The 20,524-nt window shown below is 35.5% G+C and overlaps 2 protein-coding genes across 5 annotated transcripts; one reads left to right on the top strand and one right to left on the bottom strand.

Moving 5' to 3' along the window:
* Nucleotides 1-80: 80 nt before the first annotated feature.
* On the bottom strand, nucleotides 81-13,441 carry LOC103832625 (proteasome adapter and scaffold protein ECM29). 2 transcript variants are annotated; one of them, XM_009108672.3, is made up of 35 exons: nucleotides 13,155-13,441; nucleotides 12,894-13,061; nucleotides 12,708-12,797; nucleotides 11,999-12,135; nucleotides 11,829-11,919; nucleotides 11,644-11,726; nucleotides 11,389-11,495; nucleotides 10,908-11,060; nucleotides 10,430-10,494; nucleotides 10,078-10,162; nucleotides 9,922-10,000; nucleotides 9,738-9,846; nucleotides 9,536-9,595; nucleotides 9,301-9,419; nucleotides 8,433-8,811; nucleotides 8,139-8,326; nucleotides 7,966-8,038; nucleotides 7,076-7,226; nucleotides 6,833-7,005; nucleotides 6,393-6,737; nucleotides 5,932-6,099; nucleotides 5,558-5,851; nucleotides 4,909-5,085; nucleotides 4,393-4,656; nucleotides 3,898-3,996; nucleotides 3,624-3,808; nucleotides 2,992-3,327; nucleotides 2,585-2,738; nucleotides 2,392-2,502; nucleotides 2,012-2,179; nucleotides 1,762-1,888; nucleotides 1,282-1,440; nucleotides 1,088-1,200; nucleotides 958-1,017; nucleotides 81-441 (listed from the first exon to the last, which is right to left on the bottom strand). In XM_009108672.3, exons 1-35 carry the CDS (start codon nucleotides 13,335-13,337, stop codon nucleotides 256-258), a joined length of 5,439 nt encoding a protein of 1,812 aa, XP_009106920.1. In that variant the 5' UTR covers nucleotides 13,338-13,441; the 3' UTR covers nucleotides 81-255. The 2 variants fall into 2 exon arrangements, with proteins under 2 accessions (XP_009106920.1, XP_009106921.1); XM_009108673.3 differs by lacking the exons at nucleotides 12,708-12,797; nucleotides 12,894-13,061; nucleotides 13,155-13,441 and having other exon boundaries at nucleotides 11,389-11,490.
* A 1,109-nt stretch (nucleotides 13,442-14,550) lies between these two features.
* LOC117125632 (la-related protein 1A-like) lies at nucleotides 14,551-17,405 on the top strand. Of its 3 annotated transcripts, none has more exons than XM_033277672.1 (8): nucleotides 14,551-14,875; nucleotides 15,145-15,424; nucleotides 15,506-15,545; nucleotides 15,664-15,802; nucleotides 15,921-16,442; nucleotides 16,549-16,645; nucleotides 16,882-16,972; nucleotides 17,082-17,405. In XM_033277672.1, the coding sequence occupies exons 5-8, from the start codon at nucleotides 16,136-16,138 to the stop codon at nucleotides 17,202-17,204; spliced, it is 618 nt and encodes a 205-aa protein (XP_033133563.1). In that variant the 5' UTR covers nucleotides 14,551-14,875; nucleotides 15,145-15,424; nucleotides 15,506-15,545; nucleotides 15,664-15,802; nucleotides 15,921-16,135; the 3' UTR covers nucleotides 17,205-17,405. The 3 variants fall into 3 exon arrangements, with proteins under 3 accessions (XP_033133563.1, XP_033133562.1, XP_033133564.1); XM_033277671.1 differs by having other exon boundaries at nucleotides 14,552-14,875; nucleotides 15,937-16,442; XM_033277673.1 differs by having other exon boundaries at nucleotides 14,552-14,875; nucleotides 15,145-15,410; nucleotides 15,937-16,442.
* The last annotated feature ends 3,119 nt before the right edge of the window (nucleotides 17,406-20,524 follow it).

Consider the following 20,524-nt stretch of genomic DNA (forward strand, 5'->3'; position numbering starts at 1 on the left):
ACTTCATACATATTCGAAACACAACAATGCTTTTAAGTATAGGCTATTTAGTTATCTTCTTGTCTGAATGACTGATTCCATAAAAGCCAAAAGAAAAAAAGATTTGAATTTTGGAAAACTAACTTGTCTACATATCTTGTAAATACAACATCTTTTATTACACGTCGGCTTTAGACGACAAGTTTTAACTTAAAAAAAAGATGGAACTTGTATCACATAATGTGAAGGCATGGAAACTAAACTCTTCTCTGAGCTTTACTTAGAGAGAATTGCAAGCGCATCTCTGGATTTTCTCAACAACGACTTAGCTTCTTCACTCTTCTCTAGTTCAATCAAAGAGTTAATCTCACCCTTGAAATCTACTTCCACAGGATGCAATGTCGACACCTTGCTATACACTTCGATGAGCTCAAGCATGCATTGCGAAGTAGCCACATGAACCTGATGATTTCAATTAAGATTTAGTTTAAAAGACGAGATATTACACTACATTCATTTTGGTTTTCTCAAGTGCATGCAAATGATAATATATGAAGATCAATCAAATATCATTTCCATAGGCAAACCAAACCATTGCTAACAATATACTCTTATCTGTTCTTGTTCTTAAATGTTCTGCTTATCGAAAGGAATAGACCGGCCTTAGTTGAACACACTCCTATACTTCGTCAAAACAAAGGTTCTTCATCCTTTCTAGAACAAAACCTCATAAAGCGCATGATAACTAATTAATGACTTGGGAAGAAGTCTAAAGCAAGTATACCAGAACTAATTAATGAGACTTTACCCCCACTATAACCTAATAAGGACATCAACTTCCAAGCATTAACGTTATCTTTTCCCTAATGATACGACTTCTTGCCGTGAAAGAAAAAACACCAAATCATGAATCTTGGTTTGTTTTCATTTGGTGCAATTTATTAGAGAAAATCCAACATAACGCAGACAAGAACATACCTGTGCTATCTTCACTGTGTTTATGCATTCCAGTAGTTTAGGAACCAGCGAGTGAAATAACTGAAAAAAGCAAGCAGAATACTTAGAAAGAAGTCTAAAGTATACACGTGTGGTAGATGTGATTGGTTACCTCATGAGCGAATTTTGTGGCATCACTAGGTAAAGGGCCATCCATAGAGTCATTCCATAGACTCTGAAACCTTGAGCAAAGCTTTCCCAGACATGAAATCCCAGACATTTTTACTGCCAAAGAAGGAAAGTCAGGTTGGTTAAGCCCGTAACAAAACGTTTAATGGAAAATAAAGTGAGAGAAGAAACCAGTACCATTCCATAGAAAACCAGGTGATAAGGAAATTAGAAGAACATGAATCAAATCAGCTTTCCGGCTGATAATGTCATCTACGGTTGCTACTTGGATGCATGACTTGACGCACTCCATAATTTTCTCAAGTGGGACTTGTCCGTCTTCTCCTTTTTCTGATTCTGAAAACAAAGGGTGGAAGAACTATTCAGATTACAAAGACAAGTTTCTGATGGCACAGTGCCTATTTCCTGTATAAGCTATACATTGAGCTAAGGGATGTGTATCATTATGGTTAATCTATAATCTTCTGGAGGCAACATTTTGACGTTAAACTGACTATTTCTACCACAAATTTCCTAATCTTAAGTATATACTCACCCAGCTAAAAGATTCAACAATTTTGACTAAACATAATATCCAATGTGACCAGGAAAATGATGTAAAAGTGCTATCAATCGAAGTATAGGAACAATGGGATTGTCCATTGGTTATGTAACAACCTGTTTTGACAGTATCACTTGCAGACTGGACTTGAGAATTCGTTTTGACGGAGGCAGTATTACACATCTCATATAACATTGGGAAAACGGCACTGAAGAACTCTGGATCGCCAAAAGCTATTATGACCTGATAACATAAAAAACAAAAAAAGTCAAATTATTCAAAGGACACACTAACCAAATAACGTTGTGTAAGAACTGCATTATCACATCTCTTCATTTTTGCATAATTAGCCGCAACTTTACTTACCTTCTCCAGGCAAGAAAAGGCTGACTCGCGATATTTCTTGACTTTCTTTCTACATGCAGAACATATCAGATCCAATATGACAGTGGGAGTTTTTGGATCCTCCTTAGTTATTGCCTCGTGGCAAGAGACTGAAAGAGCACCAAGGGCATCCAAAAGAGCATCCTTTCCCTGTGAATACAAGTATTACTTTTAAAAACTAGTGCAGAAAATGTGCCTTTATAGGACAAGTAGAGCAGAGCTCTAACTTTTTACCGGAGAAACAAAATATTTATCGTCTCAAATTTAATCCTTCTGTTATAAATTTCATATTCCACTTTATTATGAACCACCACGGAAAAGAAAAAGGAAGGTAAATATTAGAATGAAAGAACTGGTCCTACCTCCCATAAGCGTCCAGGCATTTCATTGATAAGACACTGCAGCAATTTGTTGTGTTGCGGCGATAGTGATTCACCCAAGACTTCAGTTAGCTTGGAAATTGCTTTACCAGCCTGAAAGCAAGTTTAAATCATCTATGAATACAACAGCGCCAGCGGCAAAATATCAATTAGTACAAAAAAGAAAGAGAATTGCCTTCTTTTTGCTTGCCCACGAGGACGATGTAATGCTCTCACAAATATGATTCACAATTTCTTGCAGAAACAACTGCAACGTGACCCTTTCACCACTTGTGATGTCTTCCCACACCTCCTCAAAGAGGCTTGAAATCTGTTTGTCATCCTCAAATCTGAAATTTATAATAACTATAAGCTTCTCTAATATTGCGAAAATAAGTTTATTCTATAATGAAGTATCTGCGTTATGAAGTATCTGCGTCTAGACAAATCTGTCAAATCTTTGTAAGAGAGAAAAGATACTATCTGCCCAAATTTCAAATCTTACTAGGCGATGGTATTAAACACATGAATCAGACTCAGTGATATGCAGTTCATATGGTTTATATAAAAATAAATATAGAATATGCAGTTCCTGCCGTTTACCTGGAAAGAAATATGACTGGAACAATAGCCGACTGATGACCGCTCATAATATCAGAAGCTGTAGATGAGAAGCTTTTAAAAAGACTCGCACATGCGATCTGGGAGCTTCTATCACCAGAGTGAAGAGCTGCAGTTTCTTCGATTAAGCTTTGAGCTTGAGAGGGACTAGAATACTTCAATACAACGCCACAAGCACTCGAAAAGGCACGTTTTGCAGCAGAACTTTTCTCCTCCTTGGCGACAGGAAACAAAAGTCTTAGCAGCATTCCAGTGAACGGCTTTATCTCGGTACCTACTTTCTGCACTAGTAATGAGATAAAGCTGGCAACACCAACCCTGTTGAAGAAAAAAAAAATTCCACGAAATATCAACATCTACAATTAAATATATGAAATCTAATAGTAGAGACAAAAATCATACACTACACTGAAGCAGTTAACCGAGTCCATTAGGAATTTAGGATGGGTAAGAAGGTATGGAATTACGTCACTTATACAAACTAAGTGAATGGCTAAAGTTACTTAAGTCTACCTTATGTGAATTCAGTACTCTCTCGGGAACTCTTTACAAGTCCCAAGTAAAGGTTGTAGAAGAATGAATTCTTTACTGCTAGAATGTTTTGAATAACTGACCTCGTATTGAGGCCAACACCACTTCGAACAAGTTGAGTGAGACGAGGGATCAACTGCTCAAGTGACTCAGTATCCACTATATTAATACAGAGATCAAGAGTTTCCCACATTGGAGAGCCTTTCGAGATTGAAATTCGTAGATTTTCAAGTTTCTCGGTTTCTATGCCAATATTAGCAGCATGCAACTGAAACACGAAAAGTTTAAACTTAATACGATGTCAGGGCAAGCAAAAATTCAAACTGGAGCTGCCGACATTAAATGATACGGTGATACCTCAACATAGTTAAGTCCTTGGTCTTCAAGACTAGACAAACTTTCCAACATACAGCAAACTAAGTCTGATAGATGTGGACGGAGGGCAACTCCTGCACCCTGCAAACGAAAACAAACAGCACAAATCATTTCTGAAGTACAGAACATGCAACGATATACAAGTCAAATTTGATTAATTTTTCATGTTAGGAGTCAAACTGAAAGAACACACATACGTAAAAAGTATAAGATGCTCGTTTGTTTTACTAACATTCATCTTATATATGTCCTCCCAACCAAAAGCACTAAAATTAAACATACCTATTATCTACTATTAATTTCTGCTATCTGGGACTACTGATAACTCAGCTGTATTGAAATAAATATGCTACTATTAATGTCACAATAATATCTTTGAGATACAGACATGATACGGAAACATACCGAAATGCAACAGAAACAAATTATATGAGCACAACTCTCCTAGATCATCAATCTATCAAAGTTAGGGCTAACCTTTGCAAGCTTCATAACAACTGCAATTGAAGCCTTCCGAACACTGCTGACTTTACTCATTATCCCTTCTGAAAGCAAAAACGGGAGAACAATACCCATTGCCTGTCTTGCATCTGATATTTCGGTGAGCGTGATATCACAAATCCTTATTGTTAAGGATGTCACGCTACGACATAACTTATCACCAGCATTTCTCACAGTCTCTTTGATGTCATCCATAGCACGGAAAGCAGCTATCCAAAGTCTTTTCAAATGCTCCCCAACCTTTAATAACATAAGTGTGAAAACAAAAACCACTAAGATAATTTAATGGAACAGTAATGTTAATGTACAAAACAAGAAACAATCATGAAGCTGGGTGTATATGTATCATATACTCCAATGCATATATTATTGTCTATAAAACCAGAACCGTGCTAAATATATGGAGACTAACTTCATATACCAATGCAGTATGCAGACGCGAAGCAACGATAAGCTTAATTTTAATTATCTATTACAAAAAGAAGATCTTACCTGGTCAAATTTCCGACCTTGAATAATATCAGCAAGGGCAAGACAGGATGCCTCACGGGAGCGCCAAAGCCGTGAACCACATTGTACTAGCAGATCATCAAAGATGTGATTCAAATGTTCATCAACAGCTTTCTTAGGGTCTTGTATAAGTGCTTTCCAGATGTGTGCCATAGCATCCTGCCAAGATTACATGAAAGTTAGCAGTTATAAAAAAAAAGAAATAAAAACACCCTTTTGGCCACCTTTTAGTAAACCAACTTTCATTGCTCTTCGTATAGAAAAAAAGAAAGACTTGATTCAACAAATCAAAAGAATGTCTACAGGACCTAAGTGATTCTTGCGGCTTGTAAAATAGCAACAGCTCAAATATTTCTTTTGTAAAATTGAACAAGCCACTAATTAAAATAGCAACGAAAATGTGATTATAAATGCTATGAGGTGCCACTCCGTTCAATTTAAACAAGCCAATTTCTAGCCGTTAGACCAAGGATTGAATATACAATGGGTACGATGAAATATTATCAGTATGCAAATAAATTAACAGCATAGACTGAACAATAATATTATGAGCATTTCAGAATCAATAGGGCCCCTATGTGAATAACGCCCGCTAATAACAAGTCATATTCTGGAAACGTAGAAATCTAACCTGCACGTTTTTGTCAGGATCATACTGGTATCGGATCAACCTCGGAATCAACAATCGCAAATGTGGTCGAAGAGCATCTCCTGCTTGTTTGGCTATCTTGGAGAACCCAAAAGCAGCTCCTCTCTTCGAATTAAGAGATGCTTGGTGATTGGCTAAGTGCATAAATTTGTAAATCAAATCTGGTTGCCCCATTTCATTTGCAAGATTACAAAGCTCCTTGTACGTGCTAATCTTCCCTCCACTGGGACTCTCACCGATAGTGCCCTCTTGAAACACTTCAGTCTCTTCATCAAGCTGGATAAAAAAAAAATACTTTGAGGACCAAGTACAAAACCTGGAGTACCATAGGAAGGGCCTCGATGAATAGATTATACCTTTATAGCTCGTTTTCTTTTGCTTGTGCCAGTTAGGGTATTAACCAGAGCATCTACCAGACTTTGCTTCATTGATGAATCACCAAGTTCATAGACAATGCTCATGCCCTGGGATGCCAGCTCCTGTGTAAGTTCATTCTGGTCACCTAACAAGTGTGAGAAAGCCTCCTGCAAAAAATTATTTATGTTAAACAGCAGTTTGTACAAGCTTCTTCTACCCAGAATGGTGTTCACAGCAGTTACTTGGCAGCAAGAGATGATACCGCGTTTCATGTTAAAATAGTAATGGGCATAACAATTCCAGTATCCAAATGGGTAATACATCTAAACAAATTGGAATGACAAGGTCTTGATTTTCTTTTTGGTTGTGATGGTACAGGGGAAGTTAACAAATGCCCATGAGTGCAGTAAAAGAATAAGGTTGCAACTACAAAAAGAAGATTAAGTTGCCGCTTGCTAACCTGAATTTTAGGAAGCATTAGTTGTATTGATGGATGTTGCCCACAGTACATGATCAAAGACAGCATCCATACGGTTCCAGCACATCGTTCATCCTTCCTGCTACTGTATAGAAGAGTATCAAAGAGCTTTCCAGAAATTGTTTCTCTGGTCGTGACACGGCTATCTTCATCACCAGTTTTGGCATCAGACAATTTCTTTGACAAAGATTTAACTTCTCGCATCAAAAAATTTGAGTCCGTAGAAAGAGATGTATAATTCGTTTTCAGAATCATATCAGCAGTAACTGGTACACCACCCCAGAGGAAAGATAACGCCTCACCCGCGGCAAACAAAATTTCTTCAGCCTGGCCAACAAAAACAAATGACAAAATATAGAGGCTTATTAAGTTCTCTCTTTAATCGAATAAAAAGGACAGAGGGTAGTGGCTAACAATCCCACCTTAGAGCGTGAAAGGCTAAATAAAAGATCAAGCGCTATCTTCAAGTGCGAAGATGACATTTCATTTGAACAGATATGGCCAAGAGAAAGGGCAATTTTCTGAACTGATTTTATATCATCACCAGAGAGTAGCTTGCTCAATTTTTCTTGCAGAACTTCCAGCACTTGAGTCCCTGATAGAGCAAGTCAATCAACTGAAACTCGGACATACAAGATACAGACAGGCTATTGGTATAAACTGACCTGGACTAGAATCATTAACAAGAAGAGGTAATGGGCCACAGATTCCAATATGGCCCAGAGCTTCCATAGCAACAGAAGCCAGTGGTGCAGTCTCCGAGTTAACAACATCCACCAAGCATTTAACCGCATTTTGAACAACCGCTTCAGAAACCTGTTTAGCGGAAATTCTAATCATGATACTATCAAAACATTGAAAGTATGTAGCCATTTCAAAAACAAATGTTGAGACTTATTAAGCTGGCAAACGTGATTTAGCACTAACGCACAAGATTTAGCCCGTGATTGGTGTCTAATAATTGTAGTACAGCGTATCAAAAACTACTACATCGGACAGACATTTCCTAAAAGAGAAAGGAAAGATAAACCAAGAGATCTGAAGAGTGACAGATCAGACTTCTGCATTAGCTATTTTATTTATCTGAAGCAAAATTTTGAAGAATGGACATGAAGAGAACAAATGAGAAGAAAGAGGAACAGCATCTTCTTAACTGTTTTAGTAATTCAATGGTAAGAATTGCCAGAGGGACTAGTATATTCATTAGAACCACCAAGCCATGTCAATTTATTCTCATTTTATTTTTCCGAATTGCAAATAAGACAATAAGTTTCTTTGCCAATGGGTTATTTCTACGTGAAGCAAACCACCTCGTAAATGGAAACGGTTCCTAAACAAGAGAGCTCGATGTTACGGCTAAATTTGTGACTTAGCATGTCCAAGCAACTAAATAGTCAAGGATGGGCAGTAACAGTATCTGGATGTCACACCACAGGCTAATTAGGATGCAACAAAAGAAAGACATATAGGATTCAGATTCATAGTACCAGGGATATCACCAAACTTATGCCACAACAATCATATAAGTGGGTATAAGAAAATCAAAATCACTTACAGCGGGTATTCTATATAAGCAGTGTGCTGAAACATATCCTACAGCGCATAACCCCCCATGGTGTGCCTCGAACCTAAGAAATCAAAAGGTTAGCTTTAAAAAATGATGAAGTGTCTACTTCCTGCAGCCACAAGCTTAGTTGCAACATAGATTCCAAAAGAAAAGAACAACACCTTAACTTCTGCGGCGGTTGAGAAACCGAAGCTATCAATTCAGAAAGCAAGGAACATGATTCGGCATCAGAAAGAGCACAGGATGCCATTCCGAGTAATCGTGATGCAGATTCACGAGTACTCAAGTCTGTATGACTAAGCAGACGCCTTAGCCATACAACTTTTTGAGAACAGTAAACTTCAACCATCTTCATGTGAAGAAAAAAAGATGGACGGTTAGTTTAGAACAGAATAGATTTGATCTGCGAAAAGAGGAAAAAAAGAGGAAAATGAAAGAATAATCAGAAAGCAGACCTCCGGAAGGTAAGAGCCAACTGAAACCAAAGCTTTGGAAGCGCAAGCATGCAACTCAGCCGAGCCTTCGAATGCCAGGGAATGTTCCAATAACAAACACATTCTTTCCGCCGAAGACAAAAATTCAGTCCCAACTGCCTGGGTATTGATCTCCTCCATCTGTAACTCAAAACACTTCACTAGAAACTTAATCATGACCACATATACTTGCGACGGAAAGAGAAGTTTCTGGCTTCTCATTTCTGATGAATCCAACAGTTTGGGCTGTTGCTTGAGAATGTACTCCAGCATCTCAACGAACTTTGGGTATTTGTGGTCATGATTAGAGACTAAACTGCGACCTTCTTCTTTCAGAAAGAGTCCTTCAAGTGCTAGTTCCCTGAACGTAGAAAAATGGAATAATACACATCAATTCAATAATTATCAAGAACCAGAAACAAATGAAGCATTGTCGATTATGTCATGGTGGATCCACGGAAGAGGATTTGTTTCAGCATGAAAGTCATCCTGTCAGTCCGTCAAATGCCTAATCTTAAGGTATACAGAACTCACAAATTTACTACACCACTGGAATGAAAAGAGCAGACTAAAAAGATTGTATACCCTCCACTATAAAACGTTCAAGCACTTTTTTTTTACATCAAAGTTCAAACACTAACGCTCAATTAGGAGCCCTTCCTAATAAGCCGAATTTTATTTCAGATTTGAATTGTTATAAAATATGTGTGTACCAGTAAGAAGAACCTATTAGGAGGTTAATAAAAACAGACCTGGAGAGCTTTCTCCGTAAACATTCTAAACTCATTTTTCGCAATTCAACATGCAACAATCACAACAGTACGCAATGACATAAGATAAAATCCAGTACCTTATATCTAGCTTCATATCTGCTGCACTGAGCATGCAAATATACAGACTTGGACAATGTTGTGAATCATACAAAGAAGTTGCCCATCGCAACGCACAAAACCTTGCTTCATTTTGTTCCTGTCCAATATAAGCCACAAAGATAACATATTTTATATAATCGAGAAAACTTGGTAACAAAATCGAACTCAGTGGCGCAATTAGCTAAATAAATTATATCTGAAAAGTATCCATACCGCCAAAGAATTTTCTAACAGAAGCACCTCCAAATCCTTGAGAATTTTCTCTGGGGAGTCCTAAAGAGATGATTACCAAAACTGACATGGTTAGTTTCCAAAAGAATACAAAACAGAAAAGGATAGCATAAGCTTTTGATGCCAGAAGATCAAAACGGAAAATGAGAAGATTAATCGTGGACATAACTTTAAACTAGCAAACCTTGTATGCAGCAGCAAGAGATATGATTGCCTCCTGGATAGTTGAACGAAGAGATTGGGTTTCTAACTTCAATGCGTTAAAAAGACGAACTGCCATTTCAGTCTTTTCCCTGTAAGTTAAGTTCACAACAAATAAAATGTCAGTTAAATGACAGCAATGTAGGGCAATAGAATGAATTCCTTACCTAAAAAGCTGAGGCAAACGTTGTGCAATCAAACCAATAGCTTGAAAAGAAAATGTTTTGGTCTCCCTTGATAGAGCATCTGAAGGAAAGCATAACATATTTATTTAAATCCACTTTTGAACAAGGAAACTAAGGACTTTTTCCTAAAAAGCTGACCTGCTTCTGAGCCTGTTCCGTCGAGCATTTTCAGAATAGCGTTCAGTATAACAGGGCCCATAAGTTTCAGTTGATCTATTTTTCCCTGCATTTCAATAAAAAAGTCCAATGACACAAGTATTAGCAAATTCAGAAAGAAAGACTCGAAAACCCAAAATGAAAAAGAGAAGGGGTCATCGTCAGATATTAGTATGTCCTTCATGGCATTTTCTATAATAACATCTAACATTGAGTTAAGAAGAAGATATTGAGTTATTTCTTCACAAAAAGAATGAATATGTATTTCATACTCCCTACTATTGCACAAAACAAACATAATAGCAAGCTGAAGCATTTAAAAGAATGACTTTACATGCTTAAAAACCCACACGGTGAACTCCATTCCCATTTGCTTTAGCCTTAAGGTCGTTCCACTTCCTGTCCCATGAAAGCAAGGCAGATAGCAAAAGTACTCAGTAATCAACATGAAAAAACAAAAAATGAAAAACCCAATTCATAGAGAACATGTAACTCTTTTAACTGCACCAAGAGACTAAATAATTCCTGATCAGTAATAATTGAATCCTCTTCAACGATAAACTAGCGTCAGGAACCAACTAAATTATTCTTACAATAGTCAAAATGCAGATCATTGATTTTTTTCTAAGAAGCTTGTAGCGGCTGTAGTTCAACCTGTTTTGTTTTAATTCGACTGACTATATAGACTATTTATGAACAAACAATATATTCCCTATCTAACTAAACAGATGTATATACAGACCATGGTCACAGAAATCTTTTACCACTAGACAGTCCAATTTTGTAAGTATGACATATATTAAACAACATACCATACATACAACCAAATATGCACTGCAATGTGGCAGGAAAACTATTTGCGGCTGCGATAGAACGACAGAAACCAGACATGAGCTTCATTTTCAAGGCTATGTTTCCTGGAGCTACACTATGTTCTGGAGTAGCATGTTCTGTGGCAGTAGTGCCTGCATACATATCAAATTGATGAATGTGAACTTAGCATGGTCACCGAAAAAATACCCAAACACGGGAAGAAAACCCTCAACACTCCAGATCTCCCAAAATTTATACGAATTTGTATTACATCAGACATGATAAATTTGCAATAGAGTCTGTATAGTCGAGGATGAGCCCTAGGCATGTCATCCACGAACCTTAGGGTAGACATAGACCTGATCCTAGATGCTAGGACCGGATTAAATAAATCTCATTTTTATGCTTTCTTCGAGTAAGTGTGATTTCAGTGTGCAAAAAAAAAAACTAATTAAATTGTTGGAGAAAAGGACCACGTACCATTGAATAGTAAGAAGAGTCTCTTTATCAACTTGGGATCATCCAAATTCGTTACAGAAGCTTTCTTTTTAAGAAGCTCTTCCCCTCTTTTAGCTACGGGTTCTTGACTTGAATGATTTTTACCAACAAATTCACACAAACTCTCAGAGGCACGAAAGAGTATAAATGCAGTGCAAAAAAGGCAATGATAAAATAGTATTTCATGTCATATAACAGAAACAAAGCATATAATGCCTGTAAAAACGGAAAGCATACCTATCCACTGATGCAGCAATGTACAACGGATATATGGATTCACCAGGCAAATCCATGGTTCCAACGACATTCAAGATCCCCAACTGCGTAAGAGAATGATAGATTTATTTATCAGAAAATCCTTAGTGACCAATGTATAGCTTGGCAGCAACAGAAAGAGATACGTTTCAGGTTACTTAACAGACCTTTCTTTTGGTAAGCATGTCCCCTTTCAATTCTTGCTTTCCCGTTATACGATTAACTTGAAAAACTGAAAGCCCAGGAGGACATCCTCCTCTGAATTAGAAGGTCGAGCAACTCATATTAGATGCAGATATAACTGATATAAAAAAAACACTTGAAATGGATTTCATACCCTTGAGGAGGTGGTTGATACAAAAGCATATGAAGGCAAAAATCCAGAAATATTTCTTTATCCTGAGATGCAATCAGAGTACTATACTTTACAGAGACATCATCACTGATCCGGCTTGCATGACACTCTCCAATAACCTGAAATCAAACCTAGAACTTGAGGATACTGAAGACAAATAATTTTGTTTAGTGAAAAAAAGACTTTTTAAAACTATCATCTGTCCAGATAAGACACCACCAATTAATTTGCCAAATAGTCTTCCCCTACATTTCAAATTTTATAACACTCTAGGAATCACCTGATGTCGTTCCCCATATAAAACCTTACGTACTACCACTATATGCAGCACTAACCACCATAAATGATAGAAAACCATCAAATTTTATAACACTCTAGGAATCACTTGATATCGTTCCACTATATGCAGCACTAACCAGCAACAAATTCACACACAATAATCAACAAGACAAAATAAAGCAAACAAAATATCTCTGTCATCTAAGTAATGCATAACAATTTCAACAACTAAATACAAACAGATAGAAACCCATCAAATAGACAAACAAAATGCAAAAGGAACTGTCTCTGTAATCAACAAGAGAAAATAAAGAAAAATGTCTTTGTCATCTAAGTAATGCTAACAATTTGAACAACTAAAAGCAAACAGATATTCAAATTTACAGTTAAGGAAGGAGGATTGAGAGGCCACCTTAACGGCAATTCTCAAAATAATCTCTTGGTGCTGCTGAGGAAACTTTGAAACATTCTCCAGTGTCTTTGGTGCAATATCCTCCCTTTCCTATAAAACCAAACAAGAACCGTTCCTCTCATTTGGTTAGCAAACATACCCACTCTCCACAAGCAAATCTAAATTCCAACAAGGTGATGATCGAACCTTAGCAGGAGCTCGTTCAAAAGCCATCTCAACATACACAATAGCAAAGTTCCTAACCATAGGAGAAGCAGCAGGGTCTGTGTAGAGTTTCCACAACTCCAGCAACGGCAAACCAATCTCATGATGGTGCTTCACTCTCTTGTTAACATGACTCAAAATCTCAAGAACCTGTCAAAATTAGGGTTACACGATTAATCTCAAAACATAAATTCGATTTTGAAATTCATGAGATACTGAATCGAGTCGGGGGATTGAATTTGCCTTGTTGCGAACGGCGGGAGACTGGGAGGAGAGAGATGAGATGGTGAGAGGGAGGAGCTTCGAGACTAGAGCTTCGAGCTTGGAGTCGTCGCAGAGAGCGAGCCTAGTCAGCATCCGATCGAGCATTTCCTCCAGCTCGCCGTCCGATTTGGAAGCCAGTGACGAAGACGATGAACCCTCCATATCTATTCTCCCGAGATTCTGTATCTTTGATTCGATTTCAATTTCTTTGCTTCTTCCTGGGTTCTTCTCTTCTTATGCTTTTTCCTCAGTCTTCCTCCCTGTCTTGTAGGACAAGAGAAGAAGAGTGAGGCAAAACGGTGTCGTACAAGAAGGCTTGTAATTATAATGGGCCAAGGTTTAGAAGGGCCCAATATCTTATCCGAAGAAAACTGCCAGTCGGATCTTTAGACTGGGGTTCTTAATAGACATGGGCGTCGGCTCAGATCGGTTATTTTGAATCTATTCAAGGACCAAAAAAAATTGTTCGATTTAGGTAGTAGTCTTTCAATTTGGTTTGGCTTGAGTAATAAAACTACACAAAAAGTTTGGTTTGTATTCAGTTCGCTAATTTATAAAAAAAATATTGTGGTTAAAATCCTTGGATAATTCGGACTATGTTTGATTCGGTTCTAGATAATTTTCTAACTCATTTTACAATACTAAAAGTTGCTATTATTCAAAGGAGAAGGTATCTACGTCAGATTAAAAATCAGTCAATCAGAAGTTTCTTTCTTGACACGTTATTTAATCCTCAGTCGATAATCTTACAATATTAGACTTCTTGATGTGGGCTCAAATCGATTTTAAAACCAGACAATAATGTACTGGCTCAAATCGAGACCACTTCTAGAAGCTTGGATTGACTCTTCCTCGGACACTTACGTATTCTCTGTTTCTCATCTTCAACAGCTGAGCCTCATTAATGGCTCCTAATTACCCATTCATTACTTCAAGAAACTGAGAAGCATGCAGCTCTTGAGATTCCTCCACCTCCACAATATCTATATATATATATATATATATATATATATATATATATATATATATATATATATATATATATATATATATACTAGTGGTGCCGGATTCGTATGTTTTATTTTTTATTAAGTTCAAAATTATTATTGTTTTTTATCCATTGGATAGTGGTTAGTGATAGTAATGTAAGTGGTTTTTATTGATCGATTCAATAAAAATAGAATAAATAGTTGATAATTGCACCAAATCTAACCTATACTAAAAGCAAGATATAGTGAACAGAGAGCATGTCTACGTCTGCAAAAAAAACATCCAATCAAGAGATTTAAATATGCCACGTCATCTCTACTTAGCCATTTCCTTAAAAAATCCTGCGTTTGGGCTTTCAAATCTTAAGAAAATATACGGCCCATGTTAAAAACCTGACATACCCTAATCTTCTAAAATCATCATCGAATCAATCGTCTCCTGTTGTTAAAAAAAAAAAAAAATCAATCGTCTCCTTTCATCTTCTTTTCCAATCTTCGTTACACATAATCAATCGTTCACTTTAATTCCATCTTGATGATTTCCTTTGGCCTCCTCTCTTTCTCATTCTTTATAAACTCATTCTTTTTTAGCTTTTTTAAAGTCCTTATTAGATCCATCATCCAGTGTCGCATCTGCTACCCATTCAGTGGCCTCAGCCTCAAAACGAAGAGATTCTACTCGCCATGGAAGAAGTTGAGTTCGAAGAAAAGGTATATCTTCTCCTCTCTGTATTCTTTCATTGGAGTTTTCGTTTTAATTGGCCAAAACCAAATATTTGATCCCGTAAGATGAAATTTGGGTGATATTCATGAATGATAAGTTCTGGGTTTTGAAATACTTTTTTTTTCTAAAATCTTTATGTGCCAAAACAAGTGTAATTGTGACCTTGAAAGATGAGTTTTCCTTTTGATAGAAACAAGTTCAAACGTTTAGTCATGGTTATTAGTTATCTTTGTTTCATGTTTATGTTTGTTGTTAGGTTCGACAACTACGGCAATTACGGGCTTCTGTGCGGTGCAGACGGGCCAGCACACCTGATAGTGAACAGAGACCGGAGACCAGAGGCATTGGGGAGAGTTTAAAACACCAGGAATTTTTTTCATGTACATCGCGGGATGGATCGGGTGGGTGAGGAGAAACTACTTGATAGCGATTAGTGACGAGAAGAAACCAGCGATGAAAGAGATCATCATTGATGTACAATTCTCTTACAGGCTCAAACCGAAGCTGTCAATCTTCTCTACGGTGCCAAAACCCAGGTACACTCTATTCCATTAGAGCTTTTGAATTGTCCTTTTTATCTGTGATTTAGGGGATATTTTTGTGTTTTGCGATTGTAGTCAAATCCGGAGAACAGTGTGGGGATCTTGACAATGGCAGGTAAGGAGTTAGAGTCTTGACTACGCCTACTTCTGCTGATCTTGGCAAGATTCTGGCCTGTATGCACAGTATGTCTCTCTACTCAAAAGCAATTTTTGTAATTGTTGTTGTTTTGAAGGAGGCATCAATTTTACTGTCTTTTGACCCCTCGATGTTGGAGAGTTTAATTTGACAACAGCGATCCAGATTGCTCAGCTTGCTCTTAAAAATTGCCAAAATAAGAATCAGCACCAAAGGATTATCGTTTTCGCTGGAAGGTACTCGCTTTCTTGCCTTTTTTTTTTTTTAAACTATCGAATTAGAAATCATTTATATTGTTAACAAAGTAATCTTCATTGGAAATTTCTCCTCCAATATGCTAAATCTGATGCAAAGGACTGGAAACAAGCAGGGAGCATGGGAGGGGATGAGCCTTAACAGAGGAGAAGAACAGCTGAGGTGCAGTGACAACATCACTGGATTCTGCCTCCTCGAGAGTGGATCAAATGCAACACTGATGGATCTTTTCTTGATGAAGAGCTCTCACTTTTGGACGTCATTAAAAGCCAGGCTAGAAGAGCAACCAAAGTGGTCCTCCTCCTGCTTACCCCATGCACGATGTACCTTATCATCCACCTCCTTTTCCACCTATGTCGTATCCCACTGGTCCGGATTTTCCATATGCTCTTTATCCTCCTTACCCAATTCCTGGAGCTCCTGTTGCAGAGTCTGGCAACGAGAAGCCAGTGCAAGCCTCCCCTCTTCCACCACCTCCTCCTCAAGGATATCCTAGACAGCATCAGAGGGGTTACGGCCCAAGAAACATGCCGCATGGAGCTGGACCTAGGGACTTTGTGAGACCTCCGTATATGGGGCAAGGTCCTGGGTTCATGGTTGGTCCAGGTCCTGGCTTTCCCGGTAAGATGTTGATTCTCTGTCAAGGGACAGGTTGAGCATACATGGTGTTAAGATAGAGTATAATTACTAAATTGCTGTATTTTTTTTGTTTCTTCATTTGAAATAGGTCCTGTGTACTACTTCCCGGTTCCACCCCCTGGAGCTATAAGAGGCTACCCTCCACGCTTTGGTCCGCACCCTGGTAACCAGGGTCCTCAAGCTCTGTATGACTCCTGAACAACTCGACTTAAAGGATAGAGTCATAAAACAAATAAAATATTACTTGTGGCAAGTTATGCGTTTGCATCTATATATTTTGTGCTTTTGATACTATGTTGAACTGACACCTCTGATGGAATGTCTCTAAGTATTTCCATGCCTTGAGTCCATCTTTGCTGGTTGGTAGAATATCACCTTACCTTTCTGTGCTCACCTTCCGTATTTTTATTCTTTTTTTCAGTGACGAAAACCTTCAGAATGATCAGTACCTCATTTCCTTAATGGATGAACAAGGATGGGTTCCCATCAAAATCATAGATGACTTCAAAAGGGTAAAACTCTAACACAAGATTGTCTTGCTTTGCATTACTCTGTTTTGTCATTTTCATTTTACACAAATGTGTTGCTTTTAATTTCTCTATTCTTACTCTTGAATTACAGGTTAAGATGATGAACATGGATGTAGAGTTTATAGCAAATATAACTTTAAAAACTCTTCAAAGCATACTGTTCTCGAGGGAGATCAAATGGTGGTCGACTAAGTTTGAAGCAATTTCATTCTGATGGACTAAGAGGGAGGCAAACAAAGTAGCAGATCAGTTACCAACTACTAGGCCTTTAGACAATTCTTTTAAATTTCATTACCATGTATCACAATATAACACTAATCTTCTTCATGAAGATCATGCATGTGCTCTTGACTGCATATAGTAATAATAAACATAGAGGTTATAAAAAATAAAATTTATATTTTTCAATTTGTGATATTAATACAAGATTGTAGAATGTTTTTATTGGAGATAAAAAAAAATGAAAATGATGTTTTTGGATCATAATGTTGGACTGAAGATATACTCAATATATCAGTAATCGTCTTCTGAAGATCATGCATGTGCTCTCGACTGCATAGTAATAATAAACATAGAGGTTATAAAAAAATAAAATTTATATTTTTTAATTTGTGATATTAATAGAATGTTTTTACTGGAGATAAAAAAAAGAAGGAAAATGCTGTTTTTGGATCATAATTTTGGACTGAAGATATACTCAAAATTCACATAATCCTTAAACTGATACATTAGTGCTTAATATTGTAACCAAAATATAAAATAAAAGATTAAGTTAGAAAGTATATAAAATTTTATTTTTAATAACAATGTCGATAACCTGATTAGTATTTTGAAAAGATAGTAATTGTAAAAAAATGAAATTTAATAATAAAAATTAAATAAGTTGTGCATATCTATTTAGAATATCTTAATTATCTTTGTACACTGAGTTTTAATCCATAACTATATTTTAACTATAATTAGATTGCAATATTTTTTTTATGTTTATAGTTTAACAAATGATATAGTAAATAGTAATATGTTTCATAGAGGTGTTACAAAAAAAAAGTCATAGAAATTTTAGCGTATTTAACTCATACAACACTTTTAAAAGTTTTTTATTTGCTTCCTTACGAAATTTATTTTGGAATAAGTGATATAGTTTACTTATATTTTTTATAAATTTATTTATTGTAGTAACAAATATATGATTTATAAAAAAGAAGAAATAGTAAAATTTGTAGTAAAAATAGTGAAATTATAATTTAAAATAAACTGCAAATTTATTAAAATTTAAAATATATTTATATTGTTTCGTTCATTTGCATATACACTACTAAAAAATATCAGATCCTTTAAATAATAACAAAAAGATAGAATGGAGGTACAAAAATTGAAAATAACAATTCTCTTCAATTAAAAATAGGGCAATAAAATTTTAAAAATACGAAATAAAACAAAAAATAAACACAGCAGAAATATTTAGCAAGATAAAATCATATTATAATTTCCATAATTTTTTTATTTATAATTTTCATAATTTATAGTGCCCAGTTACACTAAAAAGTCTAAATTTACAACATACACAGTTTTAGTTACATGTTTTTTAAACCTATTATCTAACTAAAATGATTCTAAAATAAATGACAGCATGAAGATTGGAAAATCTAAATAGAAAATATATGATAAAACATAATACATAATGTTAAAATTACATTATCATTTATCACTAAAAAATCATGATCGTAGCAATAAAAATAAAATTACAAACACATTTAATAAAACCATAAAAACACAACAAAGTGTTATTAAATATACAAAATACAAATTTGACATAAAAACTCACTAATAAGAAGGAACAGCATTTAAATAAATAATTTTATCGTCACAAGCTCGGAAATTTCAAGTTGTTATCGTCACAAGTATAAGACTATTTAAAGATAAGCGATCTATATTTAATTTATTGTTCATACAAATATTACACTCACTATTGCGGGAAAACTACAACTCAGCTTCATCACTAACAACAAGATTTTACTCTGACAACTTAATCAAATACATCAAGCACCTCAAAGGACGAATAACAAGTCAACCAAATAATGAACTCAAGAGCAACTTCGCCTATTCAACGAAACAAAAACATCAGGACAAATCAAAACAATAGAGGAAAATACGCTCTCCAACCTCTTTCTGTTTCTTTATTCGTATCCCATCAAATTATTGTACTATGTCTTTGAATATAATAAGTGCACTAAATATATCTTGATCAATTCATTCACAGATTTTATCTCTCCAACTAGAAAAAGTTATAGGCATCCAATCAAATTTTAATTAAAACTAGCAAATACATTTTCAATATTTTAAGAGATTTCCACCGTTTTCACAAATAGATTTCTACCTTAAAATTAATATATTTAATTAAAAGCATTTTCCGCGCGTAGCGCGGACAAAGAATCTAGTTAAATATAATTAAACTTAAAACATAAAGAAAAGTTGATGTTTCAAAAGGAAAAACATGTAAATGCATGTGTTTGTTTTGTGATTATCGAGTTCGAAGAAAGATAATAAATTCGTTCATCCTCTTAAAATCATAATAATCCTCGTATACTTTGTCAATGTCATGGATGTGGTATTTGTTAGGGGCTTCATTGTAGATATATTGATTACATACTTTATCTTCAAAATGATTCTGAATCTAGTAAGTATCCAGTATGTGAATTCTTAATTATAATCCACCATTGATCGACCTGAATTGACTATTTTCCGAAGATAGTTTATCCAAAAATTAATGAATCATACCATCTTTGATTAATATTTATTTTATTTTATAACTATTTAATTTAATTTTTTTATTTAAATAGATATATAATCTATAATAAAGGATCTTTTTATAAATTTATAAATAAGAAGAAACCAGTAAAGGCGTATCTAGATTTTAAATTCACGGATATCAAAGGTCCAAAATATTTATGTTTGTTTTTATAGCTTATCCCAAAAAATAGCTTATCCAAAAAAATCCATATTTATGTTTGTTTTTTATAACAAAGGTCTAAAATATTATGTTTAACCAATTATAATACATAAAAAGAAAATTTTTTCCAGTGGTCTGATATAGTTTTAAGCCGGCACTGGTAAGCAATAGGAAGACATCTCAAAGGTAATAATAACAGTAACCTAGATTTTTTTGAAACACAAATGCAAAAGGAAAACACTTAAATTGTCGCTTACTGTGATTAATCAAAGGTTTGGCGAGATAAACCACTCTAGTTTATCCCCGCATGGTCAACTTGATCCTCGTCAGACTTTAACAAAATAATTTTGTTTATTTTGATTCTAGTCAAATTAAGCAACTTCGTGTTTCTGTTTAACTCCGACTTTGGATATATCTTTTTGGATTTTAATATAGTATTAGATCTCGATTCGATCCGTGCAACCATATAAGTTTTTGTTTTCATTTATTTTTATATAAATATTTTATTTTCAATTATAAATTGTTATATATTATAAAATATGTGTTTATCAATTTTTAAAATATAATAAGTTTACGGTACATTT

This window comes from Brassica rapa, chromosome A08 (genome assembly GCF_000309985.2).
Source record: "Brassica rapa cultivar Chiifu-401-42 chromosome A08, CAAS_Brap_v3.01, whole genome shotgun sequence".
Taxonomy (NCBI): domain Eukaryota; kingdom Viridiplantae; phylum Streptophyta; class Magnoliopsida; order Brassicales; family Brassicaceae; genus Brassica; species Brassica rapa.